Raw genomic sequence first — 27,231 nt, forward strand, 5'->3', positions numbered from 1 at the left:
GGGCGCCTGGGTGGCTCAGTCGTTAAGCGTCTGCCTTCGGCTCAGGTCATGATCCCAGGGTCCTGGGATCGAGCCCCGCATCGGGCTCCCTGCTCCACGGGAAGCCTGCTTCTCCCTCTCCCATTCCCCCTGCTTGTGTTCCCTCTCTCGCTATGTCTCTCTCTGTCAAATAAATAAATAAAATCTTAAAAAAAAAAAAAAAGAAAAAGAAACATACTTAGATGTGTGCATCAAACTAATGTGTGGCAGTATAAGGGTAAATGCAGTAGGAAGTGTAAATTGCAAATATAGGAACACGGGAAGGCTGAATCCTAGTTACAGGAATTGCAGAATGCGTCTTTAAGATGGACATGATTTAGGCAAATGGAGCAGGATCTGGAAAGGGGTGGGGAGGAAGCAGAAGAAACAAGACTTTGAAGTAGGGACACATCTGCTATGTTCACAGTAGTCCATTGTCTGTATGGTATGTGTACAGGAGCAGGGTAAATTGCCTAGGCAGGGGGAATTGGAAAGAAGACCTATAAGAGATGTAAGAAATAACTGATACCAGTTGGCTCCACGCCTAAAAGAGGATCTAAGAAGAAGTTGGGAGTTAACTGAGGTTTTCTTCCTGGGTGACTGTATGAATGGTGGTGTTCTTAACAGGTTTGTAAGGGAACATTCATGTTGCCCTTGGTTTTGGAGAGGAAGTTTAACATGTTGCCTATTGTACATCTGTGATGTCCCCTATTTTTCAGTATGGGTTTAGCCCTCAGGCAAAGGCAGAAGACTTGAACAAGAGCTGTAGAGGTGAGAAGTACACATGTTGGCTGAAGCCATTGGAATAGAAGAGGTCACCTAGAGAGATGAATTTAAACTAAAGAGATTGAAATTTCCTCATTCCACCACAGCTCATCTTCTCAGAGATGCAGTTATTAATTTTATGAGCCTAGCATTTTTATCAGACCAAGTTGTTTCTTGTTTCAGGAAATCAAAGCTAAAGAAACAAGGCTCTATTTTTTTTTCTGATTGAATAATGTTTGGTTTCTAAAAGAAAATGTCATCATCCTCTACATTCACACTCTCTTCTACACTTTTTTTTCTCTTCTACTTTTGCCGCTGAAATTTAGACTACATTTCTATGTATATATTGTCAATATTATGATAGTGTATTGAGAAACATGCATTTTTTTTAAGAAGAAAATTTTTTGGAAGTTATTAGTAAACTAAAACTACATGTGCGACTTTCCTGTTCTTCTTGCCCCATTACCTAGTGAGGTGTTAAAATGTTGTAGCAAAATTTGGACTCAAGGTTTACTGATTGAAGATAGCTATTTTCAGAGGCTAAAAGGAGAGGGATTCTTTGAGTCACTGGTTTGTGGCCTCTTGTTTTATTTCCGACTTGTACAAATAGCTCTTGAGGTGGAGATACTCTAGTCCTTGGCAACTATTTTCTGGACATACATTTTATGAATGAGCAGGTATATATCCATCTCATTCTTTTAGGTCCACATATCTTTCTCGTTTAAGAATCATTTGCAAATGGAGATCTAGCTATACTCTAATCCCTAAATTTGTATTTCTCTTACATGTGTATGTTTTAAATATGTGTTTGGAGGATTTTTTTTAATACTCCATATGGTAGGGGAGTGTCATTGTCTAGTACACTGTTAGTTTCATGAAATAATTATGCAGCAAGTTCTTAATTTTGAAGTTTTTCTTTTCAACAGGTTTTGCACTGATTGCAAAAATAAAGTCCTCCGAGCATACAATATCCTTATTGGTGAACTTGATTGCAGCAAAGAAAAGGGCTACTGTGCTGCACTTTATGAAGGTTTGCGGTGCTGTCCACACGAGCGGCACATACACGTTTGCTGTGAAACAGACTTCATTGCACATCTCTTGGGTCGTGCTGAGCCAGAGTTCGCAGGAGGGTATGAGTATGTAATTTGCTAGAATGGGCTATCTAGCGCTTTGCTTCATTTTATTACTGAAAGTTTATTTCCATCACCTTTTGCCTCAGTACATATGATATATGTATCAATTAAAGTGTGCCTGTAAAGATTTTGCTTTCTTTAAAGTATGCATTTCTTAACTGACTGAGTAAAAATAGGTAGGGAGAAAGTGTTGTGTGGTGTTCATTTCAGTCCTCTGCTCCTTGTTGCTTGAAGTAGACAGGCTTTTTTTTGGCTTTCATTATTATAGATTATCATTTTCATTTGAAAATGATTAGAAGGGATTTTCCCCCCTCCATCCATGCATTTCCATGTTTAAATTTTGTTCATAATGATGGTTTTTGCATAGGAAGGAAGGTCTTTGCAGCAGGGGGTTAAATACTTTATTGACTGTAATTCATGAACTGTATATATTATTATTGAATTGCATAAGAACCTAAAATTTTATCTCTGGCTTTATTATGAAAATAAAATTCAGAGAAAGTTGTTCTAGAATAAATTGAACCCATTTTTCTTTGTGTTTTGTGTATCAGCTCTCATTTGAGTGCCTACTTTCTGCTAGGCATTTAGAACGTGAAGACTTATCACTGAAATTCTGTGAACACTTCTACTGAAGACTAGCCTGGAGGGCTTTTGTCCATGATTGAATCACGTTGGCATTTCTCCATTCCCCCTCAAAAAAAAAAAAAAAAAAAAAGGAAAGAAACGAGTAGGTGTTTGTTATAATAGGTGAAAGGAGCTGTCATGCCTACCTCTGAGCTGGACACATATATGACTTCTCTGTGCCCAAAAAACCATCTCTTCAGGGCCAGTTCCTGAATTATCTTATTTTTAGCAATATTAGGACTGAGTTCTGCCTGCATGTGTATTTCTTATTGGTTATATACATGTGTGCTTGTATGTTTATGTGTATATTCAATTTGAATGTATAACTGGCTTGTTATTAGATATGCAAATTGTGTTTAAAACCTGAACTTAGAGAAGTCTTATCTGTCTTTTACTGTTTCAGTAAAGGGTATTAGGAATTATGTGTGATTTATTCTCCTTTACAGGCGAAGAGAAAGGCATGCTAAGACAATAGATATAGCTCAAGAGGAAGTTCTGACCTGCTTGGGAATTCATCTTTATGAAAGACTGCATCGAATCTGGCAAAAACTACGAGCAGAGGAGCAAACATGGCAGATGCTTTTCTATCTTGGTGTTGATGCTTTACGAAAGAGTTTTGAGGTAGGAACAGTGGGCTGCTTCAGTGTCTAAGATTGCTTAGTCACATTATTAGACTGAATGTTAATATAAGCCACCAGTCTGATTTTGCCTCAGAGGCCTGTGATCCACTGATAGTGTCATGGATTTGGAGAGGTTCGGGAAGGAGAATTGGAATCTAGAAGTTGTTTGTGGGTTTTTCTTAGTTTTTTAATCCTCTTATTCTGCCAACTTTGTTTTTAGACTTTCTCAGAGTAGAAAACTGAAGTTGATTATTTAGCAAGATGTTGCTATCATATATATCTAATGAAAAGTTAAAAGCAGCCCCAAAATAAGCAATAAAATTAGAAACCTTTAATGAGTCTCAGCTTGCCTGCTGATGTCCAGTAGCCTCTTTATATTGCTGTATTGGGTTTAGTGCTTATGATTTGGTGACTTTTTTTTTTTTTTTTTTTTTTTGGTTCTACTCTCAGCACATAAAATAATTGGCTAGTGAACATTTTGTTACATTCTAGGGCATGGTCGTAACCCTTTAACTGGGTCACAGATCCCTTTTGAGAATAGTATGAAAGCTATAAACCCTTTTTTCAGAAGCCCATCCATGAGCTTAAACATTGTTCTGGGGAGTCTGAGGAGATTTGTACTAGTTCTTGCTGAACACATTTCTGTTTCTTTTCTCTCTGTATGTTTGTGACTTCAGAAACTAGATCATCTAATCAGGTTAAATAGTCTTCTCATTGTGTGAAGAAAAGAATGTTTACTCGCTGCATTAAAAATTTTGAAATTTGAAACTAGAATATTGCTGGTTTGGAATAGGAGTGTGTATAAGTCTGGCTTTCCTGTAGGGATTAGTGGTATATTCACTTGCTGTGGATTTTAAGCTGTCGTCATTTAAAGTATTAAAATTGAAGATTCTTTATGGGGATGCCCTGTAGAATTGCAACATGAATTACCTGTGTGTGGTATCATTTAAAATTAGCAAGTGAGGGGGCGGAAATTAGCAAGTGAGGGGCACCTGGGTGGCTCAGTCGGTTAAAGGTCTGACTCTTGATTTCAGCTCAGGTCTTGATCTGTCGGGGTCGCGAGTTCAAGCCCCGAGTTGGGCTCCACGCTGGGCATGGAGCCTACTTAAAAAAATAAAATAAAATTAGCAAATGAGAATTTCCATGGAAAATAGAGGAAGTTTTGACCAATATTCATTCTCAACTTTGTTTTTATAATAGATGACTGTGGAAAAAGTACAGGGTATTAGCCGATTAGAACAACTTTGTGAAGAATTTTCAGAGGAGGAACGAGTAAGAGAACTCAAGCAAGAAAAGAAACGCCAAAAACGGAAGAATAGACGAAAAAATAAATGTGTATGTGATATTCCTACTCCCTTACAAGCAGCAGATGAAAAGGAAGTAAGCCAGGAGAAGGTAATATTCCTTAATTTTGACTCATAATTATGTAGTATTGCTTTTTGCTAGATTTTGGCATTTTTACTATGCTTTTCCAGAATGTGAGGAGCTGCAGCTTGTGTATTGGCTTTTTTCCTACTATAATTGGTAAAAGCCAAAATTTTTAATGTCATGTATTCGTTTTATAATGTTCAGTAGTTATCTTTTTACCTGATCTTAGCATGTTGTTAGATCAAATCCGTAGAAAGTTAACTCCATGCATGACCTAGAGCAGTTCTTTTTGGTCTCAGGATCCCTTTGCATTCTTAAAAATTACAGTGCCCAATGTGCTTTTTGTTATATGGATTATACTTATTAAAATTTACTGTATTAGAAATTAAAGTGGATAAATTTAAAATTATTAGTTTTTAAAAAATAATATAAGCCATATTATACGTTACCATGAATAACATTTTTTGAAAAATGTCACCCCCCCCCAAAAAAAAGAAGTGAGAAGAGTGGCATTATTTTATATTTTTGCAGATCTTTTTAATATTTGGTTTAAAAGGAATTAGATGGATTCTCATATCTGCTTCATTTAGTCTGTTTCCATATGTTGCTTGGTTGAAGCATATGAGGAAAGTCTGGCCTCACACAGAAAAGGGAGGAATATTTTAATATAAACTTTTTTAGATAGTTGTGGCTATTCTTCTTTGGCATTACAACTTAACAAGTGGTAGTTTCTTAAAGATTAGTTATGATGTGGAACCTGGCACCTGTCAATGACCTTTTCATAACTCAGTTAAATTAAAATCCATTATTCAGTCTTGCACTTTGAATAGATCTTTTATTCATGCATGATTCTGTAACATCATGCATTGGTCATTTGAAAGATACAGGTTTACTGAGTTACGCAGATCTTGCCAGATACTGACATTTCATTACATAATATCACATAATCATGTTAAAACCACTACTGATCTCATCAGGAAGGTCTTTAAGTATTGGGAAACTTCAAGCTCATTGTGCTTGTGTATACAAGTTTTCAAAATTCTGATTGTGATTTAAAGTTTGAATTTTATCACTGACAACAAATACTGTCCATTGTTTTCCTTGAGGTGATGGGCTGACTTCATTTTTGAGAAAATGTCTTTTAAGTGTCTGAGTCTGAATAACCACGGTTTGTCTCTCATGCTTTCAAGTAAAATTAATGTTCCAGGATAAAAAAACACCTAGTTCAGTTTATAAACTCAAACAGTTGCTCAAGTGCTCTTCCTTGAGACAACCGTTGTACTTTGGTATGCAACAAAAGTGCTTTAAGCGTACTTCCTGTTTGTCACATAGACTATTAAAAAGGCATCTACTCGTGAGTTGATACTTAATAAAAATATTTTTATTATCTTCACCAAAGAAATTCATAAGTGGAGTATCTACTTATTGATTTCTAAGAGTGCTTGACAAGTAAAGAATATAGTGACTGTTAGTACACTTGGATTGCCACTGCTTTGACTTGTGCTAAGTACCAGCAACTTTTCCCCACCGTTGCTTTTGTATTGTCAGTGTAAGTGTCAGTACAGTGAAAAAGGCGATTCGCATCTTAGTATTCTGAAAAATAGTTTTGACCTAGGAATCAGCAGTCTACACTTTGAGAACTACTCTCCTGGATTTTCCTGATACCGTTAACTCTTAACCTTGCTTTTAGTTGTTTCATAGTCTTGATCAGTGGGTTAGTGATTTTTTCATGAGAATAATTTTTTCAGTTGTTAACCTCTTAGCTCCTAATTGATGTTAAGGAAATTAAAATGTATCCATTATGAAGGTAAGACTTTTTACTATCCCTTAAAATTGGTCCTTAAAGGAAACAGACTTCATAGAAAACAGCTGCAAAGCCTGTGGCAGCACTGAAGATGGTAATGGTTGTGTAGAAGTCATTGTTACCAACGAAAATACGTCCTGTACCTGTCCTAGCAGCGGCAATCTCTTGGGGTCCCCTAAAATAAAGAAAGGTAACCAAATACAGTTATCTTTTTTCTTTTTTCTTTTTTTTTAAGATTGATTTATTTATTTTAGAGAGAGCACGAGCGGGAGGGGCAGAGAGAGAGAGGGAGAGAGTATCCAGCAGACTCTGCACTGAGCGTGGAGCCTGACGTGGGACTTGATCCCACGACTCTGAGATCATGACCTGAGCTAAAACCAAGAGTCTGATGCTTAACTGACTGCGCCAGCCAGGTGCCCCTCTTTTTTCTTTTTTATGTAGGCTTCATGCTGGGCGTGGAGCTCCAACATGGGGCTTGAACTCACGACCCTGAGATCGAGTCCTGAGCTGAGATCAAGAGTGCTTGATGCTCAACCGACTGAGCCACCCAGCCACCCCCACCCCCCATATTCATTCTTTCTTTCTTTTTTTTTTTTTTTTTTTTTTTTAGATGTAAGAGGTTTTTGGGGGCACCTGGCTGGCTCAGGCGGTAGAACGTTCAACTCTTGGTCTCAGGGTTGTGAGTTCAAGTTCCACATTGGGGATAGAGATTACTTAAAAAAAAAACAAAACTTGAAAAAATTAAAAAATAAATAGAGGTTTTAGAGATCTTATAACTTAGACACTTAATATTTCCTTTTTCTTGGGGCACCTGGGTAGCTCAGTCAGTTATTAATCTGATGAAAACAAAACACCGTAAGCCCATAATCATGTTTTCATTATTTAATTTACTTTCTATTTTCAGTAAGCCATCAGTTTTGAAATTTTTCTGTAGTCTCCAGTTGGTTCACTCTTTGTGTAATATATTTATTGGTATCTTAATTGTAACTCTCAACTGATTTATTCTCAGGCTTATCACCACACTGTAATGGTAGTGATTGTGGATATTCATCTAGCATGGAAGGGAGTGAAACAGGTTCTCGGGAGGGTTCGGATGTTGCCTGCACTGAAGGCATTTGTAATCACGATGAACACGGTAGGTTCAGATTAAGCTTCCCAATTACTTCTGCTACACGGCTGATTTAAGCACATAAATGAGATTATTGATTTCTGCAGGTGATGACTCCTGTGTTCATCACTGTGAAGACAAAGAGGATGATGGTGATAGTTGTGTTGAATGTTGGGCAAATTCTGAAGAGAACAACACCAAAGGAAAAAATAAAAAGAAGAAAAAGAAAAGCAAGATGTTAAAATGTGATGAACATGTAAGTGTTATAATTCTTAAACTTTTGCTGTTGAGGGGAGAGCAACCTATTTTCCTTGGAGTAGCAGCTTAGTTGCTAGTATTTATTATTATTTGAGAATGAGTACCTTTCGAATGCAGTTCCTATTGGTTGCTTGTCTTGTGAGGTTTGTATGCATGTGTGTCTGATGTGGTCATTTGACCAGCAGTCCATGTGAGTCATAAATCCAATTCATTCTTTTCATAATACATTTTTTAAGATTTTATTCATTTGAGAGAGAGCAAGAGCACGAGTGAGGGGCAGAGGGAGAAGCAGGCTCCCCACCAAGCAGGGAGCTCGATGTGGGGCCTGATCCCAGGACCCTGGGACGATGACCTGAGCTGCAGGCAGACGCTTAACCGAAAGAGTCACCCAGGCGCCCCATTTTTGTCATACTTTTAAATGAATTAGCTATGTAGTCTTGAGCAGTTTGCTTGATACTAGTTGTCCCATCTTTGAGGAGAGAATAGTCCCTATCAGATTAAGTTCTGCGAAGATGAAATGAGATGATATTGATGGGTTAGCATAGCATCTGGTATGTTCTCAGCACCTGCTAAATGCTGGCACTGCTGTTACGCAACATTCCTTCTAAGAAGTTAACACACTCTTAGTTAACAGACCTTTTTTTTTCCTTTCTTTAAAGAGTAATTGCTATTATTTCCTGCCTTTTTATCTGGGACATCCTTTGCTGTGCTTTCAGATCCAAAAGCTTGGAAGCTGTATTACAGATCCAGGTAATCGAGAGACCTCAGGAAATACCGTGCACACAGTGTTTCACCGCGACAAGACCAAAGATGCACATCCTGAAAGCTGTTGCAGTTCTGAGAAGGGTGGGCAGCCACTGCCTTGGTTTGAGCACAGGAAAAACGTACCACAGTTTGCAGAATCTACAGAACCGTCATTTGGTCCTGATTCCGGAAAAGGTGCCAAGAGCTTAGTTGAACTCCTTGTAAGTGAGGATATCTTATTGTGAATAACTGATTGCTCTTGGGGTAGATGTGGGAGGGGACAATATTTGAGAATTTAAAGGTGGGACTGGGGAGGCTTTTAAGAAATTAAGGGCAGTCTTTCATTATTTTTGATGACTTCAGTTCTGTTCTTCCCCTCATGGCTTATGCAACTGCTCTAGAGCACATTTCCTTGTCCTCCTTTGTCTCCAAGGTAGGAGAGAATAGTTGGGAGAGGGGAATAGAGTTAGCATTATGTCCGGGAGTCTGCCTCCTTGAAGAGGGTTATTTGTAAGCAAACTGCCTTTCTGAGTGGCACTTTATAGTGGCCAGCCTTCCAGACCAGGAAAATATGTAGAATCTGAACTAGAGTCCATTCTTCTCGGTTACTTCCTTTCAGTTCATGTAAGATAAAAGCATAAGTGAACTTGGAAAATCTTTTATATTGACTCCAAGTCTTGATACTTCAGATCAATTATGCCTAATTCCAAGCAACCCAGTACATATTTGTGTGCAGCTTGGAGGAGGGGCAGAAAAGAGAAGGGTGGTATATCTTCTCTATAGTAGTTTGACTCCTAATGGAACCAACTCCTTTAGAATAGTTTTTTCTTTTTAACATGGTGGTTAAGTTTCATAAGTTTTAAAAAGGTTCTATTTTACTTACTTTGTAGAGGTAAAAGTTTCAACATAGGACCAGCTGATTAAAAACCAGATCAGTCTGGTTATTTAAAATTTAGGAACTAGTTGTATCATCTCTAATTAGTCATTTTTTAAGGCAAAGGCATGTTGATAGTCTGTCAGGCTCATAGGTCTTCTAGGACAAATTATAGATCCAGAGTTTCAAACCGAGTTGAGTTGGATTTTATTCTTACTTAGTACTTTAATGACATGATGCTTGTTCTGTAAACAGTCCAAAGACTTATGTGACTAAATTGCAATTAAAGGGCTAGACTGCCTTAATTTTTAGCTGTCCTCCATCGGTATAGTATTTCGCATTCTTAATTTAAGTCATAATCTTAACTACTGCTTTAATTTGCAGGATGAGTCTGAATGTACTTCAGATGAGGAAATCTTTATCTCACAAGATGAAATACAGTCATTTATGGCTAATAACCAGTCTTTCTACAGCAATAGAGAACAATACCGACAGCATCTGAAGGAGAAATTTAATAAATACTGCCGCTTAAATGATCACAAGAGGCCCATTTGTAGTGGCTGGTTGACAACGGCTGGAGCAAATTAAATAAATAAAATAGCTCTGTCTTTCAATGAAACACTCAAGATGACTACTGCGCCTTCTCTTTCAAAAACTCTTAATTTAGTGACTTATGGCAAAATTTTACCTTAAATCAATGTGATTCTTTCTTGTTTTGGGAGACGGTGGAGGTAACCTCATTAGTTTGTTCTTTCTTCAGGCTTGTGTCTTTAGTTGCGTGGCTGCGCAGGCCTGCCATATGATTTAAGCCATCTCTCTTCATTAAATGTTTCTCTTCCTGTGAGACTTACTAAAGCAACTTAGTGGCAAAAAGTAATGTTGTACTTATACTTCTGTACAGAAATGACAATGAGCTGAATATATGGTTTTACAAAGTAGACATCCACTTGCGAAATGTTTGGATGTAATGTTAAAGCGCAATGTGCAAAATTTAAAATAAAGAATATTTATTAATATGCATAGTAAAAATTGGTGTACATGTTTCTACTTAATGTGTGGCAGTATTTTAATATTTGCCACTTTTGAACTCGGTACTTGGCCAGTGATGATGTCAGGATGAAGTGCAAATGAGGATAGAGTTATAGATTGTTGAGGACAAAATTCTTCCCTTCACCGGAATTGACAGCCAAGAAAAGCAGTTTCCAGTCTTTTGTTTTGAAAGAATAAATGTGCTGCAATACCTTTAAATACTGGCTAGGTAGCATCTTTCTCATGACATTGTTAATTGCTATTACTAAAAATTCCCTGATAACTAACATAAAGCACCTTAAATTCAGAGATTCATAATTGAACTAGAAGAATGAAAACAGAACTTGGCAGAATTTCCATCAAGGGTTGCCTGAGAAGGAATTACTCTAGCATGTAGACCTGGGACTAGAAGGCTGCACCCAGAGCTAACCACATTGCAGTCTGTAAGTGCATGCTCCTTATCTGGTTTCCAACAATAAAGTCACTATGGCATTACAATTTACTGCTTCCATAAGCTGTCTGTGAGTACTGAAGGAGAGGGATTCCCCCAGGACTAGCATTTGGCTGCCATTTAAAAGGTTGAGTCAGTAGTAAACACATGTGCTTAGAGCTTTGTGTCTGCATGTTGCTAATACTTGGTGGGCAGCAGGCAAAGAGTGGGACAGTCAATACCTCTGTGCAGTGGGGATGGAGTGAATTTTATGGGCTCTCTACTATTTAATCAGATTTCAGGTGGGTAACAGCAGAAGCTTAGATTTAATTTTTATAGATGGTGGCATTTCTTTGATATACCCCCTCATTTTTCAAATCTAAGTGTTTTATAGTGATGGGGCAGAAGTAAAATGAGTCTCTCTGACCTTTGTTCACTTTCATTCTGGAATCCAGGAAAAATGACTAAGGATCCCCACAGCCCTGGGCTCTGAGCCCAAACCTCACTTCACCATCTTTGCTGTCAAGTTCTCTCTTATCCCTGAAAGTAAGGGCTGGTCTTATTTTATTTTAATCTTCATCCTTGGGCGAAACACATAAGTACTTGGTGAATGAATAAACAAGCGCATTTACTGCTTATACCATTGCTTGCAGGGGAGGGATTCCTTAGGCAGAGGTGTTTTTTCTTTGGAAGGATGGCTATATTAAGAATGCAGAGGAAAGGAAGGCAGTTTCCAGAGCTTTGATGGAACATCCTGAGAGGTCAGAGAGCAAAGTGAACTCTCCTCTGAGCAAAACCAATAACCCAAGAAGAGACAAAGGGGAGAATGGAGAGAAGGCAGTTTCGGAGCACATCCCCTGGCCTAAGACTGGACAGTGTGAAGTCCAGACCGTGCTTCACCCCTTTCTGTCTCGTATAGTCCTTTATACAATGAAGGCTAATAAGTAATATCTCAAAGGGCTGCTGTGCATATTAATATATTTAAAGTGCTTAAAAGTGCCCATTATACAGTAAGGGCTCAATAAATACTAGCTATTGCTTTAATCTTGGGCATACATAGTGATACATTTGTCTCATTGGGAGTGGGAGGGTCTAGGACAGTTGGAGACAGTAGGCCAATAAATGTGTACTTGGGAATATTTCCATTTTTGAGTTCTCATTCTGGTAACACCGAGGGATCAGGTAGGGTTGAGAGTCTCTCAAGGGAACTGGGCGGTGATAGCTGAGACACAGCCTTTTCTGGGCTGAACCCTTCCCAGCCACTGGGGGTGCGGGAGTCACCTTAAGTGCCCGTAATTTCTCTTCCTGACCTTAGGGCTCAGGAACTGGGAAGGGAGACTGAACACGGAGCCGGGGTACGTGCAGCCTCGGGGCTGGAGCAAGCCCCCGCTAAACATCGGTTTCCCCGCCCCGATGGGAAGCAGCTCCCGGGACCCTCCCACGCTGGCGGGCGCCGCGGGAAGCCTGTTTTCCCACCTCCCGCCAGGCTTGGGGCGGGGCCGGAAGGGGCGCGTCACGGGGCGGGGCGGCCAGGCCGGGGCCGTCCTCCGGCTGGATGGGGCGGGTGGCGGGGGTGCGGAGGGTGGAGCCCCCGCCCGGGGCCCGGCAGAATGGAGGCGGGTTCAGGCGCGGCTCGGAGCGGGGCAGATTGGCGGCTGCAGCGGCTGAGCCCCTGCGACCCTGGGCGGAGCTCCGCGATCCAAATGTCCGGCTCCCGGAGCGAGGTGGGCGGGCGGCTCGGGACCACCGCCAGGGCCGGCATGGAGCGGTGGCGGGACCGGCTGGCATTGGTGACAGGAGCTTCGGGGGGCATCGGCGCGGCTGTGGCCCGGGCCCTGGTCCAGCAGGGACTGAAGGTAGTGGGTTGTGCCCGCACCGTGGGCAACATCGAGGTAAGTCCCCGCCGGGGAGAAGGTCGTTCTGGGAGGCGTCGTTTCCGCCGGGGTAGGGTCTGGGGCGGGGAGTGGTGACCTGAGCCAGGCTGCGACCCTGTCCTCCCTTGCCTGCCACCCCAAGGCCATTTGCAACGGGATCAGAGTGGGAGGCTTGGATACCTAGTAGGACAGGCCTCTCCCTTCCCTTTTATAAAGTTCCGTCTTTGAAGGAGCCCTACCTACTCCTGACAGGACTCTACTCCAGTGTACCAAATCTCTGATTCCTTGGCATCTTTCTCCCTGCCTATCTGCCTGCCCAGGTAGTCTGAGGAAAGGGGAAGCCAGGGAGAAGGAAAGAAAGCTTTCTGGCCTCAGGGCCTAATTGGCTACTGGATTGTTTCCTCTAGTCCCCAGACCTCGCCCACAAAGCAGAGCAAAGTGGCTGGCCAGTCAGATGAACAGGAGCTAGAGGTTTTAATCATGATGATTTTTTTACCCAGGACTGAGAGTGGTTTTGGGGTGGGAATGAAGCTTCTCAAAAGAGACTCGCCCTCTCCTTCCTCACCCCCAAATTTGAGGGTTAACCCCTACCCAGGGGGATATTTACAGATAGACCTTTCTCCAATTTCACTGTCCTAGGTGGGACTGAGTAGGTGAAATAAGGTGCAGAATATGTGAGCCCTGAGGGGACAAAGCAGTGTGGAACTGGAACTCCTGGTTTTTCTCTTAACCTGGGGTTGGGAGCCCCGAGATATGAGCACTAAGAGCTCAGAGAAAAATGAAATGAAGTTGGCCATGTTGTAAGAGGAGGGAAGAAGACGAGAAATTTCCATCATAGGTCATCTTTGGATTTGCTCCTGGCAGGAATCACTCTTGGGGTTTGGGCCAGTGCTTAGCAACAGGGCATTATTTTCACCATTGCTCAAAGTCCCTGCATAAGGAGGCCTTGGGTGGGGACAGAGGGAGAAGGTGTACCGGAAGGAGGGCTGTCCCCTCCCCTGCTGCTGACCAAAGGTACACTTTATAGCTGCCTAGATAGTCCCAAGGTCACCCAGCTATACCACTGCCCTCCTCTACCCCTCCCTTTCTCCTAATCCGAGGAGCTCTGGGCCCAGCCCCAGCCTTGGAGCCTAGATGATCAGACCAGGACTTACACCGCTGGATTCCTTCATTCTAAAGCCACTGTTGCCTTCTCTTTCCTCCCCCACCCCAAACTAGCCAGGAGAGGGGTCCCTGAGCTCCAAGGGGATCATCAGGCTGCTCACCCAGCCCCAGGGTGATTCCTTTAATGAGATAAATGCCTGTGCTGTGAGGGGACAGACATGGTTTCGGGTCATTTCTAGGATAAATGAGGACAGGTGGGACAATGAGAAAGCAGTGACAGGGAGCAATATGTCCCCCGGCCCTGCAATCTGGCTTTCCTGCAGGGATTTGAGTCTGGAGGTGGAAGGGAGAATCCCAGGCTTCCTTAGTTTGCTCTTATTGATACTAAAGCAGAGTTTGAGTTCTGGCCTCCGACAGAGAGAAGCCCTATCTCCTGAGGTGGTTGTGAGTAGGTGAAAGGGGGTCAGCGGGGCCTTCTAAGTTCCAGAGGACCATACCTTTTGAACTCTTGGAGAGTTAAGGCAGAAAAGAATCTCTAGGTCACCTGATCCAGCCCTTTATTCCCATCTCGATTTGGGGAGGAAAGGGTTCGAGGCCAGGGCAGCTGGCCAAGCTGGCCTTCCTCTAGGGCGCCTCCTACCCCCCAACTCTCTCCCTCCCACACATGTATGGTCACCTTCCCAAGGCTCAGGTGCCCAGTCACTGGCCTTCAAGGCCACACAGCTTGGTTTCTTCCTGCTTCTGAATCTCCACGTACCTCACAGCCACCTCCCAGTGGCTCTGCTTCCTCCAGTCTTTCTGTCTCAGGGCCCTCAGTGTGCTGAGGTCCCTGTTGATACGCTGGGGCTGCCCAGGGTCACCTGCCACCTGACTTGCCTCATCATATCCCCAGAAATTTTGGGGTAAAGGAGGGTACACTGTGGGACAGACGGAAAGAATCTGTCCTGACTTCCTCACCTTTCCTAGAGGTAGGGCGAGGGGAGACTGGCAGTTGGGCCCAACTCGAAAGCCACCCGGCTGCACTCTGTGGAGGGACGGTGACAGTTCAGATCTAGGCCCTCTGGGAGGGACTGGAGGAGGGAACGGGAAAGGAGAGAATCCCGGAGTAACCAGCTTAGTGACTCATGGCACTGGTGGAAGAAGCATGGGGTGGGGTGAGAAGTACAGCTTACCTGTGAGCAGAGGAGGGGTTCCCGTTGGAGGAGAGGCAGAAGAAAGAGAGGTCACGCTATGCCTAGGACTCCTGGCTCCCCTCTCCCTTTTCTGAACTGAAGACTCGAGTTTATCAGGGGATTCCTCCATTGATGATCTCAACTCCCCTGGGCCCCCCTCACTCAGGGGGTGCTCTTAATCCCCTGGACTTTGACCAAAGAGGACCAGTAGTCCCAACATCTATGTGGCTGGAAGGTGGCCGCCAAAGGAGCGAGTTCTGTGCGTGGTGACAGCGGAGGAAGGTTGTCTTGGGCGGGAAGGTGTGGGCACGAGCAGCTCACCCCAGTTAGCCCCCTGTTGGGTTTCATAGGAGCTGGCTGCCGAATGTAAGAGTGCAGGCTACCCCGGGACTTTGATCCCCCACAGATGTGACCTGTCCAGCGAGGAGGATATCCTCTCCATGTTCTCGGCCGTCCGATCTCAGCATGGCGGTGTGGACATCTGCATCAACAACGCTGGCTTGGCCCGGCCTGACACCCTGCTCTCAGGCAGCACCAGCGGCTGGAAGGACATGTTCAGTGTAAGGGCTGCAGGCCCGGAGGCTGGGGCTGGGGGGAGAGCAGGGGAGCCAGGGCTTTGTGAACCAGAGGGCTGCTCGGGGTCGGACATCTAGCAAGAGGGAGCTTTGGGTTCCTACCTGGGGCACCTTGACTCTCCCCTTGCTTCTTTCCCTACCAAAGGCATAGTGAGTGGATGAATGGCCATATCTTTTGTTCTCCTTTCCTTTGAGCCCCTTAAAGGGGCAGTTTTCTAAAGTCCAGGCTGATTTCCTTCTATTGGAAGAAAGACTGGTAGGGAAGAGAACTGTTTATTGAATGCCCTGCATGTCGGCACCATACTGAGTGCTTGGGAACATGGTCTTACAGGAAGCAAAGGAACCAAGACACAGGAGATGAGGTTCTGACCCAGCCCTGCCAGTCACGTGGCTTCAGGCAGGTGGTTACCCTCTGTGAGCTGCAGTCTTGTCACATTTAATTGGGGTGAACACACCTATACCAAAAATATCTAGGGCCCAGGGTCCCCTGGGGCCAGGTCAATACCTCAGTGAGTGAGGTGGGTCAGGTGGAGTGTGCAGTAAATGGGGGAGCACACGGCCAAGTATAAGGGTGGCTGCTGATGTCCCGCATCGCTGCGGTAGGGCAGTGTGGGTCCAGTGTGGCCAGATCTTACAGTTTCTTTGAGAGGAGTGGAGAGCCTGGGTTTTTCTATGACATCCTACCCCTCCCATTTACCAAAACCTCAGCTCCACAAGGGGAAGGATTTTTTTTAATAAAGATTTTTTATTTATTCATTTGACAGAGATGGAGAAAGTGAGTGAGAGGACGAGCAGAGGGGAGGGGCAGAGGGAGACGGAGAAGCAGACTTCCTGCTGAGCAGGGAGCCTGATGCGGGGCTCGATCCCAGGACCCTGGGATCATGACCTGAGCCGAAGGCAGACGCCTAACCGACTGAGCCACCCAGGCGCCCTAGGGCAAGGATTTTTGTCTGGTTTATTCTCTGTTGTATAGCCTCAGCCCATAATAGATATCCAGTAGATACTCAATAGATATTTTTTGAGTGAATGAAACCTTCCAGTACATGTTGGGAATGAATTGAAAGTGTTTTAAAATTTTGTATGGACCAAACACAGCCTTGTTTTCAACCTGTAGACTATATTATGGGGCAATATTAGGGTATAAAAGTATCCTGAGAAGTTGAAAGCAGTGTGTGCATGGGGATGCATCTTTTCCTGCAATTGATTTAGCACCAAAAAGTGCTTGGGCCTGCGAATGAACAATGAACGTTGAAACAGTGAGCCTGAAAATGAGGCACTACCCTGTGCTCAGAGAGCCTTCTGGGAGATCTGAGTTGTGGTCCTCACCTGCAGTAAGTGGGTCACCAAACCTGGACCGCAACTTCCACATCTGTAAAATGAGGGACTTATATCGAATCCTTAAGACCCTTTCACTAAGAGGACCAGAAACAGGGCTGAAAGCCCATGAATGCTGAGGCAGGTTCACGCCGAGAGTGTTCTGGACCGATGCCTGGCTCCGACACCTGATAAAGAGAAACATCGAATGTACTGGCTGGTCTTGTTTCTTCTCGGGAGGAGAGACAGGAGGACCTGCTGAAAGCTTTGTCTCTGCTTGTCCTCATGGGGGAGGGGTGGGGCTCGGCGGTAGCTTTAGAGCTGAGATACTTCTTCAGGCCTTTGTTCCCTGGAGGGTGGGGATTTGGGGTCACCTCTGGCAGAAGCCAAGGAAGACAGAAAGCCCCCATGTGCTTGGGAGCTCCCCTGCCATCCTGTGACCAGTTACCCCACCCCCTAAAAAGTCTCTGTGCCTAGTCTTGTAGATGGAACAGAGGGTAAAGGAAGGCACGGAAGGAAGGAAGGTCAGGTCTTCTCTGCTTATAGTTGCTGAGGAGGGGACGGGAAGGCAGCAGAGAGTACTCGGTAGGGTGGGGAGAGGCTAAGGTCTGTGCTTGAGGAGAGAGATTTTTAAAGCCATCTTAGGAAGGATTTTAGGCTTTTTAGAGAGAGCAGGGCCAGGGACGCTGACCCAGAGAAGAGTAGGGTGTTTGGGGACGAAAAGGAGATGGTTCTCTAAGGCAGACGTTCTATTGTTTGCCGAGGAGACAGCCAAGACAGGGAGGTTCCGTGGACATGGATAGGTTTGGGGGTTTTCCGTTCCTGTTTACAGAAACTGGGGGAGGAGGGGGTTCACCCGGGGAGAGGAGCTACCTACCACTACTGTCAGCTGGGGCTGGTGGCTTTCGGGGGAGGCAAGGTGCCCTGGAGCCATTGGTAGTCTCTGATAGGACCTGGACACTGTTTTGGAATGCCACCCCCCCTGGGCGGGGGCTGCTCTGTGGCTCTGTTACCTGCTCAGATGGGCCCAAGCTGGAGACACCCCATTGCCCTCCCCGGCCTGCAGGTGAACGTGCTGGCCCTCAGCATCTGCACGCGGGAGGCCTACCGGTCCATGAAGGAACGCAAGGTGGATGACGGGCATATCATTAACATCAACAGGTGAGGCAGGTGGCCAAGGGCTAAAGCTCAGACCACCACTCACCCACCAAGCTGGGTGGCCACGCTGAGTGATCTGTTGCAGCTCATTTGACCTCTTTGGAGGTCCATTTCATTGGTGGTAAAGTAGGGATTTAATACCTGGTTAGCAGCCAAATGGCCCAGTTATGGGTGAGGGAAAGAATAGGGCATATCAAGTGCCAGGCCCTAGTTGGACTTGCAGGGGGCGCAGGGCTTGCACGAGCTGCTTGAATCACAGAAGCTACCTTAGTGGGCCCCCAGGATGGCCTCCAGAGGTCCCGCTGAGCAGGCTTCCGTGGGGCACCCGGGTGGCAGGGCTGACTGGTACAGCAGGGGACACGGCTGCTCTCAGCAGCTTCACTCTCTTCTTTCCCCTTCTCTCCCTCCACCCAGCATGTCTGGTCACCAAGTGTCACCCCACTCCGTGATCCATTTCTATAGTGCTACCAAGTATGCTGTCACCGCACTGACAGAGGGACTGAGGCAAGAGCTTCGGGAGGCCCAGACCCACATCCGAGCCACGGTGAGGGTGCGGCCTGGTCCTGGGGCCGGGGGCGGGGGGTGGGGGGCGGGGTGGGCACAGGCCCTCCCCACCCCCCACGCACACTGGTCACGGTGTGCTGCTGGGAGCTTGAGGGCACAGGGCCCCTGGGCTCTGCCGCTGCTTGCATGACCCTGCCCAGTCCTTGCCTGTGAGGGGGGAGGGGGCTGATGGGAAAGGGAACACAGTGGGTGAGACTGAGGGAAAGCAAGGGGTGTGGGAAAGCCTGGCTGGAAACCCGGACTCTGGGCTCTTTCCTGGAAGGCCGCAGGACCCTGGGCAGCTCACTCAGCCCCTCCAAGCCTCAGCCTTCTCACTCATAAAATGGAGACAGTGACCCCTACCTGGCTATGACGTTTTAAGGGACACTGTCGTAAAACCCTTACCTGAGAAGGGCTCTGTAGGTGGTGGGTGTCACTGCGATCATCGCAGCTTTGGGAGGACGGGGTGATTGCTGGACATGGGGCAACCATCACCGGGAAGCAGGGGGCCCCGCCGTCTCCATCCTGCCCTCCCCAAAGCCTGGCCTCTGATTGGGGTGGAGGTGGGGCTTGGCTCGGCCCCTGAGCAGGCCGTCTCTGTTGGTCCAGTGCATCTCTCCAGAAGTGGTGGAGACACAATTCGCCTTCAAACTCCACGACAAGGACCCTGAGAAGGCAGCTGCCACCTATGAATGCATAAAGGTGGGGCCTCCCTCTGGGACGGCTGAGCCACTCACCCTCCACGTAAAGGCAGAGGGAACCCTGGCCTTTGGACTACACCCTTCTAGCCAGCCTGTCGCCCCTCCTGGAGGGCTGGGGTGGGGATGAAGATGCTAGAGAGGACATTAGAGGTGGGAGGTCCATTCTGCCCTCACCTCACCCCCTTTCCTCCGGTGCTCTCCAGTGTCTCAAGCCCGAGGATGTGGCCGAGGCTGTCATCTATGTCCTCAGCACCCCTCCACACGTCCAGGTGAGTCTGGCCTTGACTGCCCACCCCCTGGAGGAGGCCAGCCATCCTCAGAGGAGGACAGCAGGGAGGCCTTAGGGGGTGGGGAGAACGTCCTGGCCGCCTCAAGCCTTGTGCCTTCCAGCAGATTGGAGATATCCAGATGAGGCCCACGGAGCAGGTGATCTAGTTTCCTGTGGGGAGCTTGGCCTTCCCTCCCCGCCCCTCGCGGCTTGGCTCCTGCCTCTGGATTTTAGGTGTTGATTTCTGGACTCCTGGATTCCGCTTCCTCTCCCCACCCCACCAGGGGCTAAAAAATTTGTTTGAAGTTTTTATATCTTATCAAATCGTTTCCATCACAAATAGGAACAGTGGGCTGGGAAGAGGAGGTGGTGTCCCTGATTATTTTACCTGTTAACTCATTCTCGGTCCCCTTCTTAGGCTCCTTGGCCTTTGTTTGCTCTCTTCCGTCTCTTCCTTTTGACCTGGGGAAGGGACTGTGGCCAAAAGGGGGGCTCCCCCTGTCCCTCAGGAAGGAGGTGGCAGAGAGAAGCCCTCACCTTCCATCTGAATGGTAATCCAAGGCTCCAGGCTTCCTCCTCTCCCTGCCCTACTGCCCCATCGCCCCTTCACTTCCCCCATCCCAGTTCTCCAGCCCAGTCTTGGCTTCTCGGCTCCCACGGGGGTCATCACTCCACTGACTATGGCAGCTGAATACCAGGGCCTGCCTCCCAAGTGGATTTCACTGTGATAATTAAAAAAGAAAAATTGCAACAACTTCAGGAGTGTCTTTCAGTTCTTCCTCCTTTTCCGTGATCAGGGGCGGTTGTGGGTGGATTTGGGGCATCACTCCTGGAGTGTGGATGACCTTAGGTAGCAGATGTGGGTTTGGGTTGGGTCTTGAAAATGGGTCGTAGTTTGCCAGCCAGGAAAGAGGACAACAGTGGAGACGAGGGTGGGAGGCTGGCTGAGCAGGCAGTGGTGTGGGAACAGCACGGAACATAGTGCGGGGCTGTGCGGGGCTGGAAAGGAAGTTCCTTCCTGCCTGGATCACCGGAGGTCTGAGTGCTGAGCCAGGAGACTGCCCATTACCTGTGGGCCGAGGGCATCAGTTGGCTTGTCAGCAGGCGCAGGACAGGCACAGAGCTGTCACTTAGAGAATCAGCCGCCACGGGATAGGAAGTTACTGCTGGGGTCCTGCTGACTGATGCCGAGGGTTTGACAAGGCAGTGGAGGTGCAGAGGAGGGGCTGGATGCAGAAGTTTCTAAGGAAAATCACCAGCACCGGGTGGTGAGCTGGATGGGGGGAGGGAGTCACCACGGTTGATCTGGTTGAACACCTGCGCTTAAAGTGGCCTTTGCTGGTGCCTGGGGTGAGTGTGGCCCTCCAGCCTCCTGGGACCTCTTGGGACCTGGAAGGGCGCAGAACGAAGTCGCTGGTAGGGGTGGCTCGGCCGGCGGCGGGTACAGAGAAGGCGGCCATTCAGCCAGCCCTGCAGGAGGCGCTGTGGGCACGGCCCGGCGGGAGGGCATGCGCAGTGCGTCGGCGGGCAGGGGGCGGGCCGCCTGGACCCGGAAGCGGGGTAGCCCACGTGGGAGGCGGGGCGGGGCCGCTGTGGTTCGGCTCCCTGGTTCTGGGTAGTCTCTGCCGGGCAGTCCAGGCCGTTCGTCCTCTTCACCCGTGTTGGGGAGCCGGGAGCCGGCCCCGGCGGGAGATAGCGCTCCAGATGACGCTGCAGGGGCATTGACCATGGCACTGCTCTTGGCCGTCGGGGGCGCGACCTGGCGTTGCTCGGGTCGCCTCCCCGCGCGTCATTTCTCCCGAGCGGCGCGGCGTGGGGAGCGGCCAGGCGGGGAGGAGCTGAGCCGCCTGCTGCTGGACGACCTGGCGCCGACCCCGCGCTCTGCGGGGGGACTGGAGCTTCTGTTTGGCCTGTCCCCTTGTCTCCTGGCCCTGCGGGCCGCCCGTCGCCGCGTGGCCAGGCTCCTGCTCCAGGCCGGCAGGTCCGGGTTGCAGGGGGAGAGGGCCGAGCTGCTCCGGGTGGCAGAGGCGCGGGACATCCCCGTCCTGCGGCCCAGACGGCAGAAACTGGACGCCCTGTGCCGCTTTCAGGTCCACCAGGGCGTCTGCATGGAGGTGAGCCCGCTGAAGCCTCGGCCTTGCACCGAGGTCGGGGAGGCGAGGCCAGGCGACGACCCCCAGCAGCTGTGGCTCGTCCTCGAGAGGCTCCAGGATCCCCGGAATCTTGGGGCCGTGCTGCGTTCTGCTCACTTTCTTGGAGTGGATAAAGTCATCACCAGCGGGAGACACAGGCACGGACGTCCCTTAGTCCCCATGTGCCCCAGTTCGGGGCGCAGCCGAGTTTCTAAGCACCTTCATCCTTGATCCCTCAGCCAGGCCTCCCCATCGCCAGAATTCTCACCTTAACCCTTGGGGGCCCAGGCGGAGGGCAGGGCACTGGGTTTGAGATTACCCAGCTTAATGCGGGGCATGGGGAAATTTGCAGCTGCCCACTCACTCCGGTAGTCAGCAAGGCCAGCGCGGGGGCTCTGGAGGTGATGGACGTGTTCTCCACTGATGACCTGGCCGGCTTTCTACAGGTAATGGCACGCAGGGGGGGCGGTGGGTAAAGGAGCAGCAATGAGCCAAGCTCAGTCTCTCCAAGGGCACTCATCCAGCAGCTGATGGAGAAAGGGGAGGATGTTGGCATCCTTCCCTACGTCCTTCTAAATCGCTTTGGGAAGGATCCTGGAATTTTTGAAACCATACGTAGAGCAGGATCTGAAGTTAGAGACTTCGTAGCTTCATTCCCTTTACCTCACTCCTTCCCCTGGCATATCTCTTTGCCCTGGAGGCTAGTGCACCTGCGAGCTTCACTGCCTTCTCAGTAGGTTGTCAGTAAATGCTTTTTGTTCAGCTGGGAGAAGCTGGGTGGCAGGAATCATGCATTTGCTGAGGAGAGGCGCAGCTGCAAAGGCTCTTTGAACAAGGACAGACTAATCTCTGCCTTTCCCCTCCTCCCACCCCCACAAAAAACAAAAACTCAAACAAACCGCCACCACCACCACCACCACCACCACCACCACCAAGAAACAACTTTGATATCCAGGAAGGGATAAACCTAAGAAACCCCTCTACTGGTCCAGGTTTTGGCCTTCAGCTGTGCTTCTCTTGCTGGACACAGGGGGGCAGTCTTGCCTTGCATTTGGCTGCTCCCCTGACCAGCCGCCCCCTCAGGGCTTCCAGGCCCAGTCCTTGGATCTCTGTTCGTTTCTTAGTTTCATCCGGTCTCAAGGCTTTAAACACCATCTATACTTGGATGTCTCCCAAATGCGTATCCTAGCCTGGATCTTACTCATGAGCCCCAGATTCACCAGCTGCCTTTGTGATCTGAGGGGCATTTCAAACTTGTCCTTTCCAAAGCTGAGCGCTTCCTTCTGTAGACTTGCCCAGGTCAGTCGAGGGTGACTGCATTGCCTTGTTTGGGCCCGAAGCTGTGGTGGCCTTGATTCTTCTTCCTGCTCTCACACCCCGTGGCCCACCTACCTGCAGATCCTTTCGGTTTTCCCTTGAAGTTATTTTTGTATTCAAACCAATCCTCACCATCTCTACAGCTCCCACCGTGGTGCAGGCCACCATCCTCTCTTGCCTGCCTTATTGTGGAAACATCCTCACCAGTCTCCTGCTGCTATTGGCTCTCAGCACAGCCGGCAGAGTGATTCTGTTGAAGCATGTCAGACCATCTTACTTCTCTGCTCAAAACCTTTCAGAGCCTTTACAGCTCTCCCAGAGTAAAAGCCAAAGTCCTTCCAGTGGCCTTTGAGGTCCTGCCTTAGGTGGCCACTTTGTTTCCCTCTCCTGTCCCAACGGCTCCCTCCGCACGGGCCACCACCTTGCCAGTCTGCTGTTCCTCACACATGTCCTATAAGCACCAGCCTCTCAGCCTTTGCATTTACTCATCTCTGCCTAGATTATTCTTCCCCCAGATGTCTACATGGTACTCTTCATCCCCTTCAGCTCTGCCCTCCAGTGTCACCTCAGGGAGGCCCACCCCAATCACCCTTCCTCTGGGTGGCTGTGATTTTGTCCTGTTTTGTTCCCTGCCCTGTCCCCAGAGCCTAGAACAGAGCCTGTCCATTCTAGGGGCTTAATAACTGTTGACTGAATTGAGTGGATCAGCGAGGGATTGACTATATGGGCAAGTCCAGCTCCTCACCTGGGGCTCTGATGAAGGTTTGGGGAGCTAGAACGTGATTTCTTCTTGTCAGGCCAAAGCCCGGGAGGGCTGGCTCGTGGCTGGCACGGTGGGCTGCCCAGGGCCTGAGATGTCCCCCTCCTCTGGGATCCCCACCACTAGCTGCTTGGATTTCCTCTGGGACCGGCCTACTCTCCTCGTGCTGGGTAGGTAGATGTCCCCACTTTTCCGCATTCAGATGTGCATGTCCCAAGCGCCTGCGCATCCTGCTGCGGCCTCCTTACCCCTGTGCATCCGTGCCCTGCAGGTAACGAGGGCTCGGGCCTGTCCCCGGCTGTGCAAGCCTCCTGCCAACTGGCCCTTACCGTCCTGCCCGGCCGGCGGCTGCCTCCTGGACTGGGGTCCTTGAATGTCTCCGTGGCTGCAGGTGAGTCTGCTGTTGCCCAGCCTCCTGCCCTGTGATCGCACACGCACGGCTCCTTCTCCTTAAACAAGTTGCTCTGTCTCTCTCTGTCTCTGTCACTGTATGTGCCAAATGGGGAAAGTGCATTCTTTTGAGGATGAAACGAGGGAGTGCTGGGATGTGGTCCTTCCTCCTCTCCATCCTCTCCCTTCCCCTTGTCCTTTTGTCTGTCGGCGCAGGAATTCTTCTTCACTCCATTTGCAGCCAGAGGAAGGGTTTCCCTGCGGAGGGGAAGAGAGAGCACCTTCTCCAAGACCCCGGAGAACCCTCAGCCACATCAGAAGGGCCTGGAGTGGCGCAGCACCCAGGACTGGCCTCAGGATCAGAACAAGAGAGGCAGAATGGGAGCTGACTTGGACTGAGTTGTGTGTGCTGGAGGGCACACATACCCACACGCTCGAATGTGCTGGAGTCTCTTGCCCGAGTGTGCACCCAGGCCCTTGTTTACTAACCACTGTCTTCGGGGGCAGGGAGCTCTGCAGTAGAGACCAGAGGGAAGTTGTTTCCTGTTTTGATTTTGGCCTTGGGGTTGGGGGTGGTGGCTTGTTCATCTCCAGGATGTGCTGGGCTGGGATAGAGGGTCTCTCCTCCAGGGCCCTGCCTGGAAATCAAGACATCAGAAGGGAATCGGGCAGCCCAGTCCAGGTGTCCTGCTCCTCTTGAACCAGTGTGAGAATGTAGAGGGAGGCCTGGGTTCCTCTTGTGGACGAGACAGGTACAAATCCAGGCTAAACCCAGCCCCAGTGGGGTCCTTGAGCCCATGGCTTCATCCTTCCATGCCTGCCTCCCAGGGCTCTTTGTGAGGATCAAATAAAATCTCCTGGGCCAACTGAGGGTTCTAGAGGGGAGGAGGGTGGGAGGATGGGTTAGCCTGGTGATGGGTATTAAGGAGGGCACGTATTGCATGGAGCACTGGGTGTTATACGCAAACAATGAGTCATGGAACACTACATCAAAAACTAATGGTGTAATGTATGGTGATTAACATGACAATAAAATAAAAAAAAATCCCCTGGGCTGTTCTGTCCTATTCCTCCACTAGGTGGCAGCCTCGCTCTTTGATCTACAGTCTCTCCTGGCAGCTTTGACAGCCACCTGGGGAGCTGCTTGGCGGTGGCCCCCAGAGAGGCAAGGGGAAGATTAGCAAACGCCTCTCACCTCACTGGCCCTCCAGAACCCCTCACCAGCGACTCTGAGAAAGGAACCCATGAACCACAGAACCTGACCTTTGGTTCTGTGTAGTAGTGAGCACAGGGTTGCTGTCGATTATACAACCCAGATGCGTTTGGTCCTCCTCCCACGGGGTCCCACAAGTGGAGCAGAAGCCCCCAGTATAAGTGGTTTAGAGCAGTCTTGGCTGCACGTTGGAACCATCTGGCAAGCTTTCAAAAACAATCGACACTGGGGGACTACCCCTAGAGAACCTGATGTAAATGGTCAGGGGGCAGCCTGGGTATTGGGATTGTTAAAGCCCCCAAATGGGTCTGCTGTGTAGCCCCGGCTGAGAACCACTGGAGCAGGGCTTCTGGACCTTGGCAGTCTTGACATTCGTTGTGATGGCTGTCCCCCACTGGATGCCAGTAGCACGCCCTGCACCCTGTTGTGACAACCAAACGTGTCTCCAGACATTGCCACATGTCCCCTCCGGAGGACACAATTGCCCCTAGTTGAGAACCACTGCTCTGGAGCCTGGGTCTGGAGAACAGCAGCCCAAGTTCAAGTCCCGATTGCTGTGTGACCTTGGGCAAGTTCCTTTCCCACCTGAACCTCAGTCTCCTCGTCCATGAAGGGGGATCACCCTACCTTCCCGAGTTGTGGGAGGACAGAGAGGGCAACGTGAGCTCAGCGCCCCCCACACAGTGGTGCTCAGTAAATCGTAGCACCCTTTTCTCTTTGGAATGAATTTATCTTGGAATTTGATGCCAGTTTAGAAAGACATTAAAAGGGCCTAAGATTGCTCTAAAGTCAAAGTTTTTCCTCTCAAGAAAGAGGAAGAGGGGCGCCTGGGTGGCTCAGTCGTTAAGCGTCTGCCTTCGGCTCAGGTCATGATCCCAGGGTCCTGGGATCGAGCCCCGCATCGGGCTCCCTACTCGGCGGGAAGCCTGCTTCTCCTTCTCCCACTCCCCCTGCTTGTGTTCCCTCTCTCGCTGTGTCTCTCTGTCAAATAAATTTTAAAAGTCTTGAAAAAAAGATAAAGAAGAGGAAGAAATCCTTTCGTGAAACTCAGATCTCTCTACCACGTTGGTCCCCTTGAGCTGTCCGTCTTCAACTCCCACACAGATTCTGACTTCTACTAGCACAAGTCAGCCTTGGGCATATTACACGGCCTCCCCCACCCCTGCTGTGCTCTTGGCCAAGAGCCTAATGTGGTTTTGAACCTTGGCTACACCTTAGATGGGTTTGAGGATGTGTGTGGTGGTGGTGGGGACATCTTTAATATTCCAGATGCCCAGGGGCATCAGGCTGATTCGATCAGAGTCTCTTGGGAAGGAGACAGGTCCTGTGTTTCTTAGAGCTCCCCAGCTGACACCAGTGAGCCGTCAACCACCTTCTCATGTCCAAGAAACTGTTTCTAAATCACTCACACCCGTGCTTTTGAGCGCATGTCTGAAAGTTTGGGCCAGTTGACCTTTTATCTCTGTCCCTAAGGTTTTTAAGAAGGTGCTGGGTCCAGCCCTGGCTGCATGGCTTCTGGCCTGGATGGCTTCCCAGCCTCCGCATATGTAAGATGGGGATAGTGCCTTCAGACCTGCTCCAGCTAGCCCTCCCCAACAGGCATTTGTAAAAATAAAACGAGAGAGCATCAGTAAAATAGCATTCTGTAAACCTAAGCACTGCGTACCCCAGGACTAGCACATGATAATACAGACCTGCATGTAACTGCTCAGTTTATGTACGGAGTTGCCTGGGCCACAGCATACCCAGATATTTGGTCAAATGTTACTCTGAGTGTTTCCGTGAAGGTTTTTGGATGAGATGAACATTTAAGTTGCGGGGCGCCTGACTGGCTCAGTTGGAAGAACATGTGACGCTTGATCTCTGGGTTGTAAGTTTGAGCCCCACATTAGGTGTAGAGATTATTAATAAATAAACAGATTACTAATAAACTTT

At 48.4% G+C, this 27,231-nt stretch overlaps 3 protein-coding genes across 10 annotated transcripts in view; all 3 read left to right on the forward strand.

The window, feature by feature from the left end:
• Positions 1–10,336, forward strand: part of GGNBP2 (gametogenetin binding protein 2) — a 31,293-nt gene extending 20,957 nt beyond the window's left edge. For 3 of the 5 annotated variants that reach the window (XM_032428627.1, XM_032428631.1, XM_032428628.1), the window contains 8 exons: positions 1,710–1,919; positions 2,987–3,161; positions 4,361–4,555; positions 6,375–6,522; positions 7,342–7,467; positions 7,548–7,696; positions 8,415–8,663; positions 9,701–10,336. In XM_032428627.1, the coding sequence (XP_032284518.1) occupies positions 1,710–1,919; positions 2,987–3,161; positions 4,361–4,555; positions 6,375–6,522; positions 7,342–7,467; positions 7,548–7,696; positions 8,415–8,663; positions 9,701–9,904 (1,456 nt within the window). In that variant the 3' untranslated portion in view covers positions 9,905–10,336. The remainder of the gene's footprint in view (positions 1–1,709; positions 1,920–2,986; positions 3,162–4,360; positions 4,556–6,374; positions 6,523–7,341; positions 7,468–7,547; positions 7,697–8,414; positions 8,664–9,700) is intronic. The other 2 variants (XM_032428630.1, XM_032428632.1) reach the window with 1 other exon arrangement.
• Positions 10,337–12,331: 1,995 nt separating this feature from the next.
• Positions 12,332–20,239, forward strand: DHRS11 (dehydrogenase/reductase 11). 4 transcript variants are annotated; one of them, XM_032428789.1, is made up of 7 exons: positions 12,332–12,667; positions 15,276–15,485; positions 17,881–17,975; positions 18,387–18,516; positions 19,125–19,217; positions 19,420–19,485; positions 19,610–20,239. In XM_032428789.1, exons 1-7 carry the CDS (start codon positions 12,386–12,388, stop codon positions 19,649–19,651), a joined length of 918 nt encoding a protein of 305 aa, XP_032284680.1. In that variant the 5' UTR covers positions 12,332–12,385; the 3' UTR covers positions 19,652–20,239. The 4 variants fall into 4 exon arrangements, with proteins under 4 accessions (XP_032284680.1, XP_032284679.1, XP_032284683.1 ...); XM_032428788.1 differs by having other exon boundaries at positions 19,420–20,239; XM_032428792.1 differs by lacking the exon at positions 19,125–19,217.
• An 816-nt stretch (positions 20,240–21,055) lies between these two features.
• MRM1 (mitochondrial rRNA methyltransferase 1) lies at positions 21,056–24,973 on the forward strand. The gene is made up of 5 exons (XM_032428754.1): positions 21,056–21,774; positions 21,969–22,062; positions 23,731–23,863; positions 23,965–24,084; positions 24,300–24,973. The coding sequence occupies exons 1-5, from the start codon at positions 21,212–21,214 to the stop codon at positions 24,470–24,472; spliced, it is 1,083 nt and encodes a 360-aa protein (XP_032284645.1). The 5' UTR covers positions 21,056–21,211; the 3' UTR covers positions 24,473–24,973.
• Positions 24,974–27,231: the final 2,258 nt, after the last annotated feature.

This window comes from Phoca vitulina, unplaced genomic scaffold (assembly GCF_004348235.1).
Source record: "Phoca vitulina isolate PV1807 unplaced genomic scaffold, GSC_HSeal_1.0 scaffold40, whole genome shotgun sequence".
Lineage (NCBI taxonomy): Eukaryota > Metazoa > Chordata > Mammalia > Carnivora > Phocidae > Phoca > Phoca vitulina.

Bases quoted from the DNA above. Each gene is read 5' to 3' on its own strand.
- DHRS11 (XM_032428788.1), top strand. From the start codon at position 12,386: ATGGAGGCGGGTTCAGGCGCGGCTCGGAGCGGGGCAGATTGGCGGCTG. The intron at 17,976-18,386 runs GTGAGGCAGGTG...CCCTCCACCCAG, and splicing joins CATATCATTAACATCAACAG to CATGTCTGGTCACCAAGTGT. The intron at 19,218-19,419 runs GTGGGGCCTCCC...GGTGCTCTCCAG, and splicing joins CCACCTATGAATGCATAAAG to TGTCTCAAGCCCGAGGATGT.
- MRM1 (XM_032428754.1), top strand. From the start codon at position 21,212: ATGGCACTGCTCTTGGCCGTCGGGGGCGCGACCTGGCGTTGCTCGGGT. The intron at 21,775-21,968 runs GCACGGACGTCC...GGAAATTTGCAG, and splicing joins ATCACCAGCGGGAGACACAG to CTGCCCACTCACTCCGGTAG. The intron at 22,063-23,730 runs GTAATGGCACGC...TCTTCTTGTCAG, and splicing joins ACCTGGCCGGCTTTCTACAG to GCCAAAGCCCGGGAGGGCTG.